Here is a 21,586-nt window from a genome sequence, read left to right on the forward strand (position 1 = left end):
TTGCAAATAAGCTATGGAAATTTTAAAAATATGAGAGAAAAATGCCTTTAATTCCAAATTATATCATGAGTGTTTATTTATTGTTTATAATATTCTAGCAGTGGATATGTTTTAGTGAACCTGAATTCACTCATGAATCCATATGGGGTTTACTTTGGTATAATTTTTGAAGTGTGAGTCTAGATTGATAAATGTTGTAAACAGTCAAATTTACTAACCCCATTTAAAGACTAACAGTTGTTTTATTTTTATTATCTCTTTTATCATGTTACATTTATATATCTAATATCTATATCTCATTTATTTGAACTAACATCTGCATATATGCTTATGTCAGTATTATATTGTCTGAAAATAGTAACATAAATATTATTTCTCTGGTTGAGCTACCCATCCCTACTGCCTAAACTCAATTTCTTATTAAAATTTTAGCTTTGGGAGGCCTGGGTGGCTCAGTTAAGTGTCTGACTCTTGGTTTTGGCTCAGGTCATGATCTTACAACTTTGTGGGTTCGAGCTCCACATTGGATTCTGTGGAGCCTGCTTGGGATTCTTTCTCTCTGCCTTGCCCGACTCACACTGTCTCTGTCTCAAAATAAATAATGTAAAAAAAAATAAAAATAAAAAAATAAAAAAAATTGGCTTTGTATCATTGTTCTGTATTATCTGAAGAACTTTAGAATCATGATGTTCTCAGTATAAAATAATGGCAGCTGCATTAAACCAAAATTAATTTAGGAGTTACTGATTTCTTTGCAATATTACTCAATCCAATTAGAAACATGGTGCAATTCCCTATGTAATCAAGTCTGCTCTTTAAACTATGCAATATAGTTTATTTTTTATATAAAAGTCTAATATACCTCTTGTTAACATTGTTTTCCAAGACAGCATCATCTTTAGTCACTATTATGCATTTCAATATGCCTTCTAACTGTATGCCACTGGCTTATACAATATTATTTTTGCATAGACCAACATAATTTTTGTGTAAGCAATTCAAATTATTTATAAATTATAGCATTTATGGGTTACATCTTTTAAGTTAGTATTAAACAGTTATATCATCTACAATCATGTATTTTCTCTAACATTCTCTTAGTTTTTTTTTATATTGTATTTCCTAGCATTCTAAAATATGTTATAAAGTTGTGGTAATGAGTTATTTGTTTTATCTTAATGTGAGTAGTACCTCTTCTGATATTCCCTTGCTAAACATGATATTGGATCTTGCTTACAGAGAACATTGGAACTCTCCATCTTATTTAGCTGAAAGTCTCTTACCCTTGGTATTTTAAAAAATATTCCCATTTTAAAAATTTTCTTAAGGAATTAAGTGCTAGATTTTATTTACATTTTTAAATTAGGAGATGTTCATATATTTTTAATTATATGACATGGGCAGGCTATTTATTAATAATTTCCAAATATAGTTCTACTTTCCTGGGAATGTGGGACAATTTTTAGTCCAGAGCTGTTTTGGTCTTCCCTGCTTTTGGACATCTTGTGGCCAGCTCTCTTCTTCCCTCTCCCTGTCATTCTTATAGGTCTGTACTTACAAAGGTAAATTCACAGTCCTTTTTATTTAATATTCATAAAATACACCATATACAGTCAATAGGACCCTAAAGTGGTAGACATAAAACCTTGAAGTTAATGATTATAGTCACAAATCCATAATATCTTGCCATTTTTTCATGAATTTTCAGTTCCCAGCACTGGGAACAGAGGTTTCACAAAAAAAAAAAAAAAAAAAAAAAGTGGCCAAAGACCTGCAATGTCTAGAGAAGGGAGCACTGGGGTCTGCAGCAGTAGCAGTCACACAAAGACAAAGGCAATAGCAAGGAAACTAAGGTGGCACTAGATAGCATTCTGCCTGCAAGTCAGTCACATTTTGCCAATTGGTAGGACCCCAAAGACGTACAGTCATGATCCTGTTGTTTGTGAACCTGAATAAACTTTCTGCATCTCTTTTAGAAAAATAAGGGGGCTTTTTTACAGCAGTTGAAAAAACTGCTGGAATCCAGGTTTCTCTAGAAAGGGAGAAGGGCAGGAACAGGTCTCATTTCATCTTTGCTTTCACCATTCACTCAATAACAATAATTATAAGCAGTCTAATATCCTAATACCCTATGGTAACAGTGCTGCTGGAATTAGAAAATATACAGAATTTATTCAAAAAGATCAGAACTACATGAACACCCATAACTATATTATATATAAAAGGTGTTAAGTGAACAAGAGGGAAGTGTTATAAAAGTTCAAACAAGGGGATTATTTATTCTAGCTTAAAAAAAAAAAGGAGAAACTGAATTTGATCTGGGATTGGAAGGAGTAGAGACTTTAGGTGTGTAGATACATTGGAAAATGTCATTTTGAAGCTGGGAGAAGTTGTGTATGGGGAGTGTTGTCCTGGAGAGAAAAGAAGGACAGGAGGAGTGGACATCTATAATGGGTGTATTAACTAAGACTGAAGTGAAGATACATCTGTGAAACAATATAGGGGAAGGTGGAAACCAAAGAGGTTACAGTGGTGTTGTTATTCAAACTTGGTGAGCAAGGGCACAGGGTGGTATGGGGAGCACCAGGAGGTAAAGAGAACTCTGAGGTGTCTCACCTGGGAGATCTGCTCCCTGTTAACCAAATTAGGGGAGGAAGGGAACAGTTGAGAAGGAATAATACAAAATGGAGCTTCGACAAGGCAAAACTAGACTCCCTCCCTGGCATTTCTGTAAACCTGAGTGTGTGCAAACTGGACAACCAGGCACTTAGCAAACGGGATTTGAAACAGTGTGATATGATTTAGGAGCTTGAAGGACTAAACATGTAACTTAAGATAGTGATATTCTTTTCACTCTTGGGGAATTATCTCCAATCCTTACACGTTCATCAAATACATATTGTTTGTTGTGATTGCTTTACACTTAATTGTTGCCTAGAATTGTTCTTTCATTTTACCCAAAATATTATTCTTGTGTCCCAACCAAATTGCACACTCATAAAAGACAGGGGACCAGATATCACCTCTCTGCAACTAACTATACAGAGAAAATCAAATAAAGTACTAAACAAATATCAGGAGGCAAATAAATACTTATCCAATATTTATCGGGAAACATAATCTAACTACATTTAGTAAGCCATTCCAGCATCTCTCATCAACATATTACAAAGACAATAGCTTCTTCCAGGGTTTCTCAGCCTTGGCATTATTGACATCTTGAGCCAAATAATCTTTACTGTGGGGTGGTCCTGTGCATTGTAAGATGTTTATGGTATCCCTAATGTCTTCTCACTAGATGTCAGTAGTGTCCCCCCTCCCTGTGACAACTCTGACAACAATGCAAATGTCCTCTGGAGGTTGGATGACTAACTGTCCCCATTTGTCTGGGATACAGGGAGTTGTTGAGACACAAGCCTTTGATTTTTAAAACTGGCAAAGTTCTGGGAAAACCAGGATAAGGTGGCCACTCTATTTGGGGGGCCAAAACTAGCCTCTCAAGAACCACTGGCCTATGGGAACAGAGAGCCATCTATGTATAATGAATTCTTAAAAACAAGCAAACAAAAAAAAAAATGAAAAAATACTGCCATCGAGGCACACATTTAATATTTTGGAACCCAAAGAGGAAGTACTCATTTTCATTGAAGTAGGAGGGACTGGGAAAGACTTTATGAGAAAAAAACAAAACAAAACAAAAACATTTTTCAGCTGGTGCTTAAAAGCTTCAGGAGGTTTTAACAGGTGAAGATAAGCAATCCAACTGGGAGAAAGTGTGCAGGGAAATGGGTGGGAAGGTATTAGACACACCTGAGGAGGAGTGAGCTAGTGTAGTGAGTGTGGGCAGTGGGCATAAAGGTGAATTGCAAAGTAAGGTTACAAAGATAGGAAGGAGTCATGCCTTTGAAGGCTCTGAGTCTTAAATAACAAGAACCAACAATAAATAACACATATATATCTTACATACAATATGCCAGGAATTGCTCTGCACACGTTAGTAATATTAACTCACTTAATCAGCACAACAACCATAAATGTGAGCAGTGTTATTATAGCAACTTTCCCAATGAGGGAGCTGATGGACATAGAGAGGATAGTTGACTTCCTTGAGGCCACAAAGCAAGTCAACAGGAGAGTCAGGATTAAATTCAGTCTGCCTGACTCCTGGCTTTCATGCTCTGAACTGTCCCATTCTTCTGCCTCTCCAACTAACTTGAGAATTCATTAGATCTAACTAGCAGAGTGACTAGCACAAATATGAATTTTATAAGCTGACTCAGATGGCTCTATATGTCTGGCTGGTAATGGTAAAATATGAGGGATATATGCACCACTCCCTTCCTCCCCCAGTGTAACTCTCCGCCACCCCTGTTATATCCACACAATTTTTGGTAAAAGCCCTAACATGATGAGTTTACAGTCTCAATATACTGGATGGTGGAAACAGTTCCACCAGCTGAATAATTTTAGTGCTATGGTATTGCTTAGTAAATGCAGTGTGCTTATGAGAGACAGAGCCAATTCCTTTATTTGCAAAGGCCAAAAGTTTAGAAAAAGAGAGAAAAAGGAAACTAAAGTGCCACGGAAATACTGAAATAAACCAAATTTATTTAAAGCTTGCAACAATTAGTTGTTTTGTAGCTGGCAATAATTTCTGAAGAAAATAGGAGATGCCTCATTACTTGCCTTGGAATTGATGCTCTTCAGATTTGGACATAGCTTAGGGAATAAGGAAACAAATCTGCTATGGTCCCTAAGGGAGGATTTGGAGAACACATCTTTCTATTTTTAACCTGGATGTCCTAATAAAATGGCCCCTAATACTCCCGTCTCTTCAATCTAAACTTTTCCGCAGGAACCCTGTCCCTTATCTCATTCCTGATAATTTATTAATAAGCCACCAGATAAAAAATGTTCCTTAATAAAACACCCAGGCATTGTGGACTGCTTAATGTAGTTAATTTAAGTAGGGTAACGGAGATTCATGTAGATAGCCATATTAGATTAGGGGGAGATTAGCATCACTCTTGCTGTTTGCTTAAGAATGCGGCTAAATATGCTGTTTTTCACAGTGCTGAATTCACATGAGCCTTTTCAAACACTTATGCTGAATTTACATGCAATAATATAGACAAGAGGTTTCTAGAAACCAAACAAAGTGGTCTTAGATGGAATCTGGAAAAAATTCCCGTCCTTTTCTATCTTCTTTCTTCTCACACCTACCCACTCCAAGCCTACTTCCGCCTTCTGGCATAGGTCCAGGCTGAAGTATGGCTGGCTAATTTGTTGGGACATTTCTAAAAAACTAACTTCATTTCCTCCATGAGAAAAAATACAAACAGGCAAACAAACTGATATCTACAACACACACACACACACACACACACACACACACACACACATACACTTGCCAGAGTTTGCTGAACTAGAGGTAGAACAACATTGAACTGCTACATTTTAGTTAAACATGGTACTCATAATCATTAAAATTCATATTCTTTTTTTCAAGCAGAAAATATGATAATTGACTATTCCTTAGAATAAATACAAATATTACTCTTTCTAGAGTGTATACTTCAAAATGTTTCAGATTCATAAAAATTATATGAATATTTTTCATCCACCATATCCATGTTTGGCAAATCCCTCTTGTGCTCTACCCACTGTCCTCCTGTTTTCTGTGTCTTAGAAGGGGAAAGGAAAATCATTGGTCTGAATAAATGCTTACCTTTTCTTTGCTTGGCACCAATTCCAATGGTAATATAGAAATATAACAAGCAAAATCATCTAGCATAATGTGCAATGTAAGCAAATAATGCATTTTGCTAAAAGTAACAAAACAACAAAGCAGAGCTTCATAGAGCTGACTCATTTTTAAGGGTTCTGTATTCAGCCTAATTTGCATAGTTGGTATTTGGCAACACCATTGTCTTATTTCCCAAATTCAATAATGTTGCCAGACTGGCAGCTTTGCAATAGCTAAGGGAAAGATTATATGCCTATGCTTTAGTTTTCCCTTTCTCTATGTAACAAATTCAAATGTTAAACCAATTATCATCTACTAAGAAAAAATTATAAATGTCAACTTGAATAATTGGTTAATAGCTGAGTGAATCAGATGGACTTGTATATTCCTGTATTTGGGTGTAATTTCCTTGAGAAGAAGTAACAAAGAATAAAGAAGGGCCTAACAACTAAATTGATCCAGAAACTAACAACCATGTGGAGAGGGAGGCCACAGCTCATCCACGATGGGTCTCTGTTGTGGAAATCATCCCCATTGTCCAAGCTTACCTTCTCCCATCATGGCGTCTTCCTTTTCAGTCTCTACATGTGATCCTTGGCGTTTGGATGAGATGTGGATGTGATTCTTTTGACCATTAGTCTGGAATTCAGAAATATCTCCACTTTTTATTTCTAGAATAATGAAAAAAATGTGAATGTTTCTTGTTTTTTAGATGAAATGACATTTTTTATTTGCAAACGTGCCCTAAGGGGTAAGGTGTTCCTCTTGTATGCCCTCACAAAATGATTGTGATATACACATGCAATAGAATTCATATGATGTATTTAGAGCTTAAGGAATAATGAAATACAATCCCATATACTGACCAGCAACTTTAAGGTTGGTTCAGTAGCCATATACAGTAAAACTAGCCACCAAATAGGACTACTGAACATTTGAAATATGACTAGCTTAAATTAAGATGTGCTGTAAGTGCAAAATATACACCTGATTTTGAAAAACTGTAAAATACCTAATATTCTTATAGTTATTACATGTTGAAATAACTTTTGATAGATTAAGAGGATACTAGAAAATTACATCATGTGCCTCGTATTTGTGGTTCATGTTATATTTTTACTGGACAGAGCTGGTATGGAATGTTACAATACTCTTTTTACCTTTTATTTTGAAATAATGATAGATTCACAGGAAATATAAGGGAGGGTTCATGCATCCTAAACCAGCCTTCTCCACTGTTAACAACCCAAATAACTATAATATGGTATCGAAACCAGGAAATTGACATGGGTACAATCCACAGAGCTCATGAAATTGTGTGTGCTTTTGACTGAAGACTTCTATTTCTTTTAATGTTTTATTTATTTTTGGAGAGAGACAGACAGACAGAGAGAGAGAGACAGAGAGCGACAGTGCATATGAGCATAAGAAGTGGAGGGGCAGAGAGAGAGGGAGACACAGAATCCAAAGCAGGCCCCAGGCTCTGAGCTGTCAGCACATAGCCCTGAGCGGGGCTTGAACACAGGAACCATGAGATCATGATCTGAGACAAAGTCACACACTCAACTGACTGAGCCACCCAGGTACCTTGAAGAATCTACTTTTGACTGATGAGATGTTTATATTCTATTCACTTATTTATTAACTACACTAATCAAAAATATATTTACATTGTTCATGCCAGGAACTATTCTAAGCAATAGAAAGACAATGAGTAATAAAGATCTGGTACCTGATCTTATAGAGCTTTTATTCTACTTTGGATAGCAGAGGATAAACACATAAATTTGTAATGTAATGTCAGGCCACGGCATATGATCATTTTTTCTCAAGGAAAAGCACTTTTGTGATTGAGTGTAGCTCAAATAGCTGATTTTTTTTCATGTAACACCATTTTTAGACTAAAATAACTTGGAAGAACGAAAGACAGATTCTGGCTATTCATTCTGGGGTATCTGGCAGATTTTTAAGTGAATGAAGCGAGTCTGTAACTTGTATGAAACAATTGATAATATTTGTTGCCAGTGATAAAATTCAAGCTTTCATGAGAGATTTAGAATTTTTGACTTCTATCAACTACAAATATTGCATATTTCTAATTCTTAAAGTTTAATATTGATATTAACAAATGAAGTTTTTAAAAAATTGCAGAATGCAATATATTAGCATTTGGAACATCTTTGTAACTCAGTGAAACAATATTTTCCAAATAGCTAACACATACTTCAAAATCATGCATGGGTAAGTCTCCACTCAAAGTATATGATAGATTAATTTTCATGTAACAGACTATAAGAGTACATTGTGATGTACCTTTAAGGAACCATCTCTTGGCCAGTTTGGGTGTACTATGAAATAGGATTATCTGCAATTATCTATGAAGGCTATTAAAATATTCTTCCCCTTCTACTATGTATCTTTGTGAGGCTGGATTTTCTTCATATACTTCAGTCAAAACAATACATTGCAGCAAATATAATACAGAAGCTGTTAAGAGAATCCAGCTGACTTTTTAAAAAAAATTTTTTAATGGTTATATATTTTTGAGAGAGAGAGAGAAAGAGAGAGAGACAAGAGCATGAGGAGGGTGAGGGGCAGAGAGGGAGAGGGAGACACAGAATTACAAGCAGGCTCCAGGCTCTGAGCTGTCAGCTGAAAGCCTGACATGGGTCTCTAACCCACAAACCACGAGATCATGACCTGAGCAGAAGTTGGATGCTTAACCCACGGAACCACACAGGCACCCAATGCTGACTTTTCTTAAGCAGACATTAAAGAGTTCTATAAAAGTGCCATTTTTGTCATTATCTATATTTGAAAACATCATTTAAGAAATGTTTTTTGTTTGTTTGTTTGTTTGTTTGTTTGTTTATTTATTTAAGAGAGAGAGAGGGGAAGAGAGGGAGAAAGACATAGAATCCCAAGCAGGCTCTGCACTGTCAGCACAGAGCCTGATATGGGGCTCGAACTCACGAATTGTGCGATCATGACCTGAACTGAAATCGAGAGTCAGATGCTTAACTGACTGAGCCACCCAGGTGCCCCCAAACATCATTTTTGAAATTAAAAAAAAAAACTGTTAATTATGTTAACATATAATGCATGTATTATTATATATATATTTTTTAATTAATGTTTATTCACTTTTTTTGAGAGAGAGAGAAAGAAAGAGAGCAAGCAAGCAGGGGAGGGGGAGAGAGAGAGAGGGAGACAGAACCAAAGCAGGCTCCAGGTTCTGAGCTGTCAGCAAAGAGCCAGTCGTGGGGCTTGAACCCACGAACCTCGAGATCGTGACCTGAGCCAAAGTCAGACACTCAACTGACTGAGCCACCCAGGTGCCCCAATTATTGGTATTTTAAAATATTTTTTTTTCAACGTTTTTATTTATTTTTGGGACAGAGAGAGAGCATGAACGGGGGAGGGGCAGAGAGAGAGGGAGACACAGAATCGGAAACAGGCTCCAGGCTCTGAGCCATCAGCCCAGAGCCTGACGCGGGGCTCGAACTCACGGACCGCGAGATCATGACCTGGCTGAAGTCGGACGCTTAACCGACTGCGCCACCCAGGCGCCCCCAATTATTGGTATTTTAAACTAAATAAGTAAATTTTACATTTTCTCCTTTAATTTCTAATTTGGAAATATTAGTAGATGAACACACATTGACAAATCTCTTTGGAGTTTTCAATAATTACTGCGTGTAACAAGGTCCTGAGATCAAAATTTTGTAATCTGTTGACACAGACTGTGCAGCTGAATCAGAGAATAGTGTCCCATGATGAAGATGGGGAATGATACCTTTTATACTAAACTAATGGATGTTATAAGGAAGATATAAAGAAAATAAAAAGCAGAAAATGCAAATTACTCATGGAACTGATTACGTGCATTTCACCCCCCACACCCATTGCTAATTACTATACATTTTTTTCATAAAGTTCCTCATGATCTCTTTACATTTTTGTAAAGAAAGTTAGGAGTCTGCATCCAGTCAGGAAAATGTGGGAATTTAATATAGCAAAAAGTGTCCATAGTTGAAAAAGCAAAAAAGAGGATACTGAGGTAATGACATGTTAGTAATGGTAGGAAAATCTTCCTCGATAGCTGAGGAACAAAAGGGAAGAGATGGGGTGAGCAGAGCAGAGCTTAGTGGGAGGTCCCAGCATACCTGGTGGGCTTAGCTCTCTCTCTCTCTCTCTCGCTCGCTCTCTCTCTCTCTCTCTCTCTCCCTCTCTCTCTCTCTCTCCCTCTCTCTCTCTCTCTACACACACACACACACACACACACACACACACACACTCCGTTAGATTTTAAAGCAAAGACAACTTGCATTCAACAAATCATAGTGGACAGGATGAAATCCCATTCTTCTTGAGAAAAACAAGGTGTCCTTGAGTTTCCTTGCAGTTTGCCCAGCCCTACCACGACAGGGAGAGATATCAGGCTGATGCTTGGTTCAAAATAAAGAGGGCATCTCCTGGAACCTCCCTCCCCGGCATCTCTCAGGAAATCCAAGCATTGTGAACCTTCTAGTAGTGGCACCAGACTTCGTTCTCTTTCCTTGCTTATTTTGACTTTCTCTGTTTGCTTCACCTCTTTTGTACTCACTCTTGCCTATCACTTTGGTTTCCTAGCATCTCCTAATATCACAAATGTTTCGTCCACTCATCTGATGGGGTGGAGAAAGGGATCCAGTACCCGGTCTGCACCTGTATCTCTCATCCTCTAACAGCAGAGTAGAAAGAAAGAAGCCTCGGGGCTCCTGGGTGGCTCAGTCGGTTAAGCGGCCGACTTCGGCTCAGGTCATGATCTCACTGTCTGTGAGTTCGAGCCCCGCGTTGGGCTCTGTGCTGACGGCTAGAGCCTGGAGCCTGTTTCAGATTCTGTGTCTCCCTCTCTCTCTGACCCTCCCCCGTTCATGCTCTGTCTCTGTCTCAAAAATAAATAAATGTTAAAAAAAAAGAAGAAAGAAAGAAGCCTCTTTCACAGAACTTGTTTCCTTCAGTGATTCTCCATGTATCCAGCCTACACAAAAAAGATCTGCTTCTGGAAAAATGTCCAAGAACATGATTTCCACACTACTAGAGAGGAAAAAACAAACCCACCAAGCATTCTCTTCCCTCTTTTGAATGAGAAGAGAGCATTCCCAGCTGAGTCTTGAACTTACTTTTTGGAAGATTACTTGGGCAGGGGAACATAGTGTTTGAGAGAGAGTGGGGTATGGAGCCACACTGGCTGGCTGTTTCCTGATTGTGTGACCTTGGGCAAGTTAGTTAGCTGTTTTGTACCTCATGGTCCATCTCCATAACACGGATATAGTATTTAGTACCTACTTCATAAGGATGTTGTAAAGATTAAATAAATTCATGTGTATAAAGTACTTAGAACCTGGCCCATGGTGAATGTTCAATAAGCATGAGCTTCCATTATTATTGCTATTATTATTTAAGATTAGGCAATCTTTGACTCTACTGTATGAACTGAATAATTTGGTTCCATGTGGTATACTGTGTTGCAGTTTCATAAAAATTTCTCTTTGGGGAAAGTAAAAGAAATGTTAATAGAGTATACATGATGATATTTCCACCTCCCCTGATATTTTCATACTGAAAAACAATCTACATACTTCTGCTTTTGCTTTTCTTAAACCAACAGCACACCAGACAGCATAGAGCCAGCCATGAGGCCACTGAGCACAGGGAAACAGCCAAGATGATGGTTGACTTCTCTGACATGGTTGCAGGTGAGACAACGAATGACTTTGATCGAGCTGTAAAATTGGCCCCTGTTAAAAAAAAATCCCAATGATAACATATTAATAAGATGTAAGATGCTCATAGGATAAAAATATTGTGGAAGAGATATGTTTATAATACCTGCCACTTAGTAGGTCCAATAAATTTTTATTGAATTAAATAATTAAATGAACCAATAATAAATCTAAGATCCGCATATCTGAAGAACTACAAGAATCCAATTCCAACAATAACATACAATTGTTCTTTCCAATTCTCTCCATTGCTGAGGGGACATTCTTCCAATTCTCCCCTTTTATTCTCAGACTTACCTTTTCCCCCAATGCAAAATTTCAATTTCACTCTTATGTTCCACTAATTAGAACAGAAATGCTCTCAGCTCTAGAATGTGTGAAATCACTTGCTCTGACATATGTATCCTATTTAAAAAATGGCATGTAACACATCAAAACAGAGCAATGGGGATTCCTACCATGGAGCCAAGAGAATTTCTAATGTCCATGAGAATTTTGTTATCTGGAAAAGTGGGAGGAGGGCAGTGGCAAATAGATAGAGCCACTTTAGTTATGAAGCTGGGGGAAAATGGGCAACTTCCTTTAGAGACAGCATTTTTCTAAGAATTCATCTCAAATCCTTTAATAGAATGAAAAATTTGGTTCTCACTCCATTATTATTTTTGAAATAATTTTGAAATAAAGCTTTAAAAATTCTAAAAAATTAAAAGCTGGGGTGCCTGAGTGGCTCAATCAGTTAAGCGTCTGACTCTTGGTTTCAGCTCAGGTCATGATCGCATGGTTCATGGGTTTGAGCCCCACATTGAGCTCTACATTGACAGTGCATGGCCTGCTTGGGATTCTCTCTCTGTCTCTCCCCTACAAGTGCATGTGTGTGCTTTCTCTCAAAATAAATAAATAAATTAAAAAATAAATAAAAGCTTGCTTATACACATAAAAATTTGTACATAAATGTTTATAGTATCTCTATTCATAATCACCCAAACCAGGAAACAACCCCAGTGTTTTCAACACAGAAATGAATAAACCAACTATGGTTTATCCAGATATTGAAATACTACTTAGCCATAAAAGGGGAAAAATAATAAGGAACAAAAATAGGAAAGGAGGGAGTGAGAGAGGAAGTAATAAAGTCAGGCAGGCAGGCAAAGGAAAGAAAGAAAAAGAAAAAGAAAAGAAAAAAGGAGGGAGGGAAAGAAATAAAAGAAACAGAAAGAAAGAAAAAGAAAGAAAGAAAGAAAGAAAGAAAGAAAGAAAGAGAAAAAAGGAAAGGAAAGGAAAGAAAAGGGAGGAAGGAAGGAAGATAGAGTGGGAGGGAGAAAGAGAGGGAGGGAGGGAGAGAGGAAGGAAGGAAGGAAGGAAGGAAGGAAGGAAGGAAGGAAGGAAAGAAGAAGGAAGGAAGGAAGGAAAGAAGAAGGAAGGAAGGAAGGAAGGAAGGAAGGAAAGGAAGGAAAGGAAAGGAAATGAAAGGAAAGGAAAGGAAAGGAAAAAAGGAAGGAAGGAAGGAAGGAAGGAAGGAAGGAAGGAAGGAGGAAGGAAACAAAGAGAAAGACTATTAATAAAAAAGTAACAACAGGTTTGAACATCAAAGGCATTATACTGAGAGAAGTGTATCTTCAGAGGGTACATACTTTGATTCCATTTATAGGACATTGTAGAAAAGACCAAATGATAGAGATAACTAACAGATAAGTAGTTGTTAGAGATTAGTGGTAGTGGAAAGGAGAATGTGAGGACTGAGGAATAAAATAAGGGAGGTTAGTTAGTTAGTTAGTTAGTTAGTTATGAGAGAATGAGTGAGCTTGCACCAGTTGGGAGAGGCAGAGAGAGAGGGAGAGAGAGAATCCCAGGCAGGCTCAGTGCTGTCAGCACAGAGTCTGATGCAGGACTCAATCTCACCAACATGAGATCACAACCTGAGTCTAGATCAAGAGTTGATCACTTAACTGAGCCAGCCAGGTGCCCCATTTTTTGGAAATGTTATATATCCTGATTGTGGTGGTGATTACATGAATCTGTTAATGCATTTGAATTGATAAAACATATAGAAATACTGTATGTTATTTAAATAGAATAATTTTTAATTTTGCCTATAATTTTGAGGGTGATAGATATGTTCATTATCTTAATTGTGGCGATGTTTTTGTGGGAATATTATAGTCATCAAAATTTATGAAACTGTATGTTTCAAATATGTATGGTTTCTCATATGCCAATTACACCTCAATATAAAAATGAAAAGTTAAAAAAAAAAAGCTTGCCTATGGACATGAGTTAGTGCTAACCAACGATTTTTAAGTAGCACATTTAAAACAAACCAACCAATACCAAACTTCTGCTTTTATCTAAATAGCACAGGAAAAAAACAGAGTTTTTATTTTCCTACTCTAGGAAACATTGTGTTTTTCTTTGTTGTGCTTTCCTTGGGCTGAATCTGATGATTTGATTGAAAGTCACAGTCAGGTTTTCAGTCTCTTGACTCCTGGCTGACTCAGTCCCAAAGCTACCATAACCAAATTAGCTAGAAATGGTTCTCCTGTGTGTACATCTTATACTTGAGACATACTTGGCTTGTTTGTTATTAATTAGTTGCTTTTTATGAGCATGTGAATAAGATAAATCTAGGCCAGAGACGGGGGAATAGATTTTACTGGGGATTTGCACAAGTAAAACAAAATTCCTCATTCTTTTATCCATTTTCCAATGATTGCTCAGTAATTGTTTACTTTGCTAAGTGGATAAGTGTTCTCATTCTGAAGATATTTACAAGCTAGTAAATAAAATGAGATGTATGTACAAACACTTGTTATACAAATCAGAATGTGACACATGCCAACAGAATAAGACCAATCAATTACTCTGGAGGGGGATATTTTCCATCAATGTGGTCATGGAAAGCATCTCAACAGAGAGAGTATCTAAGTGGATCTTTGAAGGCTGAACAAATAAATGCATAAAGGAGAAAAAAGAAAATTGTTTAGGAAATTAGTGTTGAAAAACACTGGGAATTAATGGTGGGAAGCATTTGAGATAAATTTTGGTAGGCAGTAAATGTCAGCTGTAAGGCTCTTGACTATATTCTGAAGGCAGTGAGGTGTCACAGAAGGAAAAACTCTGAGCTGAGAAGTGACATGAACCAAGTGGGATATAGAAGATCAGGACATGGTAGTGTTTAGAAAACAAAGAATGGAAGAGGGGCTGAAGTCAGTGATGCTAGCTTATAAGCCCAGAGAAATACCTGGGTCTAAGGGTAGAGCCCACCAGTAGCTGAACATTGCAAAAGTGTAATCTTAGATGTAATCTCAATGTCTTCACTTACTCATAAACAAATAGTTGTGCCTATGATGTGCCAAGTTTTTCTACTCTCTGAACATGCAGTACTGAACTAAGCAGAATTCCTGTCCTTTCTGGAATGTCATTTCTCATAGGGGACAGAGCACATGGGCAGTGGATGAACAAGCAAATGCACTGATACCCTGATGCCAGGTGGCAGTAAGTGCTGTAAAGGAGACCAGAGAGAGGCTGGCAGACAGAGAAAGACTGGAGATGGACAGGGTTGGGAATGGTGGTGGCATAGACTGAGTGATGCAGAAAAAGCCTCTTGGAGGAAGTGACCTTTGGAAGAAACCTGAGTGGAATGACGCATGAGCCCTGTGCATTTCAGGAGAAAGAGTATTCCAGGCACGGAAATAGCAACTACAAGCCAAGATTCTCTGGATTTGGTGGTAAGGGGCATCCTTAGGTCCCTAGGTCCCAGTAGTCCCCGAGGACCCCTTAAGAACTCCCTGGCTCCAAGGAATGCTCAGAGAAAGCACAGCTAGACCACGGTAGTATTAATGAATGGGGAAAGGCAGGGTGGGAAGTCAGTGGGATAAACACGTAAACCCTTCACTCTTGGCAGTGTCTCAGGACGTTCAGATATGAACACGTGAGCTGGACGAGTCAACATATTAGACAGACTTGTGAGGATCCTATAACACATTTGGTCAGACCTAGTTTCTCAGTTCCTCCATTTCTATAGTTCTACAATAGGAGTAATGATTTACTCTTCTAAAATATTTGTTTTCTATCTTCCATCTGTTCTCTTCTAATGTAAACTTTGTAAAGCTCATTCTGACAGACCCTCACCTCAGTCTTGGTTTTGAGAATTATGAAGAATAATTTAAGGAGAAATACTAAAGAAAAACTTCTCAAGATAATTCCTCAGCCTCTTTTACAAGTTACAGTGAAACCTAAAATAAAGTAGCCGTCTAGTAAATGGGAACACTACAGACGGCTCAAAATCACAAGTGTTACTGAGATCCACCATGTTTTACATTTGGCTTTCTAACTTACTCCTTAATCTTGATGAAATATTTAGTTAGTCTTGGAAATTTAAGGACAGAGGAAATGTAAGGACAAAGGACCTTCAAATAATTGGACAAATCTGGGATAAATTATCCAGCTCTGAACATGTTACTTTTTAAAAGACATACTTGGGGATTCCATGGTCAAGAACACTGAACATGTATTGCCACAAAACTGTACTTCTATAAGGACACTTTCATAGGTACTTAAAGGATATCTTCCCTGCAAAATTAATATTAAGAATAATATACTTGACCTTAGAAGGTATTCCCTTTGTGCAGAAAAACTATTTAAGACTTAGAATTCAGGTAAAAAAGTGATTACAGATCTTATCAATGTCATACCAGAGCATTTTCAAACAGGCCCGTTCAAGGTTTATCAAATTCTATAGAACATAGGGTTTTTTAAAAAATATTTAATATTAATTAGGCTCAGTCTTGTTAACTTGTAGAAGATTGGTAAGCTGTAAATGATTTTTGTCCCAGTAAAGATGCAAATGATATCTGTAGACACGTAACCACAGAGGTTACAGCTTTATTGTTCTGTATCCAGTGTGGTATACTTATCTCAGCTGGCTGGCTATGTGATCGATATCCCTCAAATGTTCTTTTTTTAATGCTTTTTATTATGGTATTCTCAAATGCTCTTGAAACCAGGTTGCCATCTTCCTGGTACTCTCACTAGTGAGTTAAGGAACTTCTTGACAAATGCTGATTCACAAAAGCCACATTTTCACTTTTTGAAAAATATACTGTGACAGTTTTAATCGAAGTTTCATGAGGGAGAACTAATATGTGGCCTTAATTAAGCATTCATGGTTGGTCTTCAGGATATCTCACATCAAAATATGGGATTTCCTGACCATCTCCACTAACTAACTGGTTTAAATCCAGCAATGTTGTTCAAATGTATTATCGCACTGTGCATTAACTGCTTTCCACAGTTGCATAGCTTTATTTTTTTATTTTTTTTTATTTTTGAGAGAGAGAGAGAGAGAGAGAAAGCGAGTGAGCATGAGCAAGGGAGGGGCAGAGAGAGAGGGAGACACAGAATCTGAAGCAGGCTCCAGGCTCTAAGCTGTCAGCACAGAGTCCGACCGATGTGGGGCTTGAACCCAAGAACTGTGAGATTATGACTGAGCCACCCAGCCTTCCCCCAATTGCATGGCTTTAGTATCAGACTAATTTTCCAGACCCAAATTAGTAATTGATTATAAATATGTACTTGTTTAGTTCAAATATAGTGTTAGCATTTTTAGAATTCTTTTTGATACTCTCTTAGGTAAGAAATTTTTTCTGGTAAACATGCAATAATAAATAGAAGAGTTACATCTTATTTTCAATGGATTATTCTGTCTCTGTTAGAGCTCCATATTTTAAAAAGAGGATGTCAAAATCTACACTCTCAAAAAAAAAAAAAAGAGAAAGAAAGAAAGAAATCCATTCTCACTACTCATTCTCTGTAGGAGGAAACTTGGCTCTACCCTTCATGGAAATGCAAAGGAGTGTTTTGCATAGACTCATTTGAAGTTTAATTAATATGTTACCTACTTCAAACTTACTAAGTAGTATTATCCTCTAATAAAGCAAAAATTGTAAAGAACACTTCAGAAGGGAGAAGATTTCTTTTTAAGGTTTTGTCAAGAAGAAGCATATAAGCAATTTACACACACCTGACACCTGTACTTCTAAAGTACCAATACTTTGGAGGGCCTGGGTGGCTCAGTCCATTAAGCATCTTACTCTTGATTTTGGCTCAGGTTACAATCTCAAAGCGTTCGTTGAGTTTGAGCCCCGCATTAGGCTCTGTGACGACAGTGCAAAGCCTGCTTGAGACTCTCTCTCTCCTTCTCTCTCTGGCCCTCCCCTGCTCACTCACTCTCTCTCTCTCTCTCTCTCTCTCTCAAAAAATAAACTTAAAAAAGGTTTTACAAAAGTACCAGGATTTTAAATAGGTATGGTTGTCATTAATGGAATTGGGGGGATGCAGTGGATGAGGAGGGCAGAACTAAAAGATAAGATTGCATCATACTTAATATCCCATGACTCTCTTTCTTATCAATTAAAATTTTCTAATTAATACCCAGCTACATGCCATCACATGTCATAGAAATAATAATACAAAAAGCCCACCCATTCAAAGTGAATTTTCACAACTAGAAGAAAATGTATATTTGGATTCTTCTTCAACAGAATTCTCCTGAGGCTTAATTTCTACATGTGTTCTTGCTTCTCACACCTTAATGATATAACCAAGTGATTTTTTTTTCTCTAAACTATGATGACTTCTTATTCATGATAGGAGCTATTCCCATTATAAAGGAGAAGGGGCTATTTTTTAAAAAAGAAACAGATAGTAAAAACACACTGTGCTGATATTACCTGGAGGGGAAGTGACAGTAAAAATAAAGTGCCAATTTGACCCAGAGATCAAAACTGCCAAGTTGGAGAAGCTCACATAACCATCTTGACTTTCTGCCTGAGTACACCCTACAAACACAGGAACAAAAAGTAAATGTTAGTTACTTATCAAGAGCAATTTCTTCAAGTCTTCTCTATAGAGGCAATTGGACAATAATGGAGAAAAAAAGATTTAATTAAAGAGATAAATCCATCAGGCTTTTCTTAGATAAGTCTTCGAACCAAATAATCCATGGGGCACCTGGGTGGCTCAGTCGGTTGAATGTGTGACTTAGGCTCAGGTCATTTCACAGTCTGTGAGTTTGAGCCCCACGTCGGGCTCTGTGCTGACAGCTCAGAGCCTGGAGCCTGCTTCTGATTCTGGGTCTCCTTCTCTCTCTGCCTGTCCCCTATTCATGCTCTCTGTCTCTCTGTCTCAAAAATAAACATTAAAAAAAAAGAACCTAATAATTCAAGATAGAGTAATAACAGTAATTTAAAGTTTACTATGCCAGACTGTGCTTTATATACATCATTTTAAATAAACTGCTAACAACCCTATAAAATATGCTATTATTATCTAGGAAATAGATAATCTTATAAAAGGTAACATTACTTGGAACTGGGGTTATAGTCCCAAATCTGCCTGATTTTAGGGTTTGCATTCTTAACCACTACTATACATTAACTATTATACCAATGAATGTCTGTCAAGAAAGAAAGTCTATTATCATCCAGGTGTCAGTTTGTAGGCTCTGCCTCTCTTCTATTCAAGGGATCTGTAGTTTATGTGATGGCAGAGTTAGGTCAATAGAGTAGAACCACAGAAATGCATCAAATCATGACTAATAAAGGCTGTCCTGATTTAACAACTTGGATCGTCTGGGCTATGGTTTCCATGAATAAAATGCAAAAAAAGAAAGTTTACATCTTCTGACAATAGGCCATCCATTTATAAAGTGAAAGAAGGCAACTTAACTCAGGATCACATTCACAGTGCCATTAATTAGTCTTCTGACTCCACCACCCTCAAATTACTTTGCTAATTAACAGCTGCTACAGTTCACTCTGGAAATGTCACTATGATTGATATGACGGACAATGAGTTAGCAGAGTGGTCTTAAAGTTTATAAATTGGTTTGAGATCTTTAAGGCTGAAAGGTATCATAAAGATATAATATGCTTAGTGTTACATTTTTCAATTCAATTGCTTAATTCTTTTTGTGGAAACATTGTCTTTCCTCATCAATTTTGCAGAGCTAACTAAAACTTCTTTTTTCAAAAACATCTTTTCCTTCATCTCTTCAGCATCCCAAAATAAATAAAATGCCCAGAAAAAATGGAAATAAATAAGCCAAGCCTCAAATAAATGATAGGCGCCCAAGATAAATGCAGTTTATACTCTTTAAAACCTATATGCATCAAAATTATGGTCAATAAACTCTTGCAAACAATGAACTGCAGAGTACAGATGTTCAACATGAAATCGTTTGCTGCAGTTTTTCCTTTGACAAACGTCCTTATTGTTCCCATCTTTGGAGGAATACAAAGCAGCATTTAATCGAAATGTGTCCGTCGAGCACAGTGAGTCTGCCTCGTAGAACAGCCGCCAAACTGCCTAATGGTAAGTGTTTTAGCTCCAAATGGGTTTGCTTTTGTGTTAAATACCAGCTTGCCTCAGAGATCTCTACAAAGATTCCCATATATATCTATGATATTCTCAGATTTGAAGCATATGTGCCCAAAAGCTGAGGCAGTTGCTGCCAAGTACAGTACATTACTCCAGGGTTCATCATATCACTGGAATGGTAATTGTGAAATATACAAATGCCATCGACAGGCTCCCTGATCAAGCTGGTATAAGCAATGTACTGGCTGAGGGAACTTAGGATGAGATAGGGTGCTAGGCTTGAAGCAAGATTGAAATTCACTACATGACTTACCAGGGAGTGTTACCTGAATATGTTTCTGCAGGGCATATGGTTTACAAAATCCCTTTCAGCCCCAATTCTCCCCCATGTCTATCCCTCTCACCCTGATAACACTAGCAAACTGTTACATCATTAATGTTGAGACTTTATTTTTTTGTAAAAATATTAAGAACATATTTTTTCTACAACTAGGATCTATAATTAAATATGAAAGGTTTATAGGACCCATAAATAATTATCTCAAGTATATAAATTCCCTTTTTTTTAATAGATTACAACCTTCTTTTTATAGAGGAGGACGCACTGAGACAAAAGAACATAAAGTTAAATTATAGAATAAAAGATTTAGACTGGACATATAGGTCTGGTTCTGTTGTTATTATTTTGTGTTTCTCCAGGAAATACTTAGAATAAGTCAGGTAATCCATCCCAAATGATTTTGGTTCCACTCTTTCTGAAGTTAAAGAGAAGTATTTCATTATGGCTTCAAGAAATACTTTCACTCATATGAAAAAGGGTGTTTTGGTGATGTGGGCATTCTAAAACCACCAAACTTCACAAGATTTTTTCCGTACATCATGACATACACAAAAACGTGTGCATAGAAACAACTTCAGCTCATTCCTCATACTTCTTCAGTGGATCTTCCAAGGAGGACAATGATGACAATACTAATCCGGGTGACTCAGCTACCTTGAGCATGACATTGTTAACTGAATAAAATAGCAATTTCATTCATTTTGCGTGGTCATAATACGATTCTAAGTTATTCATTGAGGATATCTTTGGGATAACTGAAAGAAAACTAATAAAGGATTAGGGGAGGGTGTCAGGAGTGGGGCAAAATAAAGCATGGGGTATGAATAAGGTATGGTATAGAATAAGGTATGGAGGATGGGTAAAGGGGAGTATGAGTAAGGTGGTGGGTATAGGTAATATATGAAGAATGGTGAGTTATGGAGTATGAGTGAAGTACAGAATATGAGTAAACTACAAAGGATGAGTAAAGGTATGAAATATGAGTAAGGTAAGGAATATAGGTAACTGAGCTGTACATATAAAAATGGTTATGACAACAAGTTTATGTTGTATATATTTTACCACAATATTAAAAAGGAATATGGGCAAGATACAAACTATGACTAAGGATATGTAGTATGGGTAAGGCATGGAATATAAATAAGGTACTGGATATGGGTAAGTTATAGAGTATACATATGGTATTGCTATGGACTGAAAATTTTTGTGCCTCCAAAATTCAAATGTAGAAACTTAATCTCCAGTGTGTTGGTATTAAGAGGTGGGGCCTTTGGGGAGTGATTATTATTAGAGCCTTCATAAAAAAAAATCCAGAAAGTTCTTTTGCCCCTATTGCTATGTGAGGACAGAGTGAGA

At 37.1% G+C, this 21,586-nt stretch overlaps 1 protein-coding gene across 6 annotated transcripts in view; it reads right to left on the reverse strand.

The window, feature by feature from the left end:
- PKHD1 (PKHD1 ciliary IPT domain containing fibrocystin/polyductin) overlaps positions 1-21,586 on the reverse strand; it is a 490,229-nt gene that overhangs the window by 24,147 nt on the left and 444,496 nt on the right. For all 6 annotated transcript variants that reach the window (XM_047860172.1, XM_047860173.1, XM_047860170.1 and 3 more), the window contains 3 exons: positions 18,243-18,350; positions 11,371-11,529; positions 6,295-6,417 (listed from right to left, as the gene is read on the reverse strand). In XM_047860172.1, coding sequence (XP_047716128.1) covers positions 6,295-6,417; positions 11,371-11,529; positions 18,243-18,350 — 390 coding nt within the window. The remainder of the gene's footprint in view (positions 1-6,294; positions 6,418-11,370; positions 11,530-18,242; positions 18,351-21,586) is intronic.

Source organism: Prionailurus viverrinus, chromosome B2 (genome assembly GCF_022837055.1).
Source record: "Prionailurus viverrinus isolate Anna chromosome B2, UM_Priviv_1.0, whole genome shotgun sequence".
In the NCBI taxonomy this organism is placed as follows: Eukaryota; Metazoa; Chordata; class Mammalia; order Carnivora; family Felidae; genus Prionailurus; species Prionailurus viverrinus.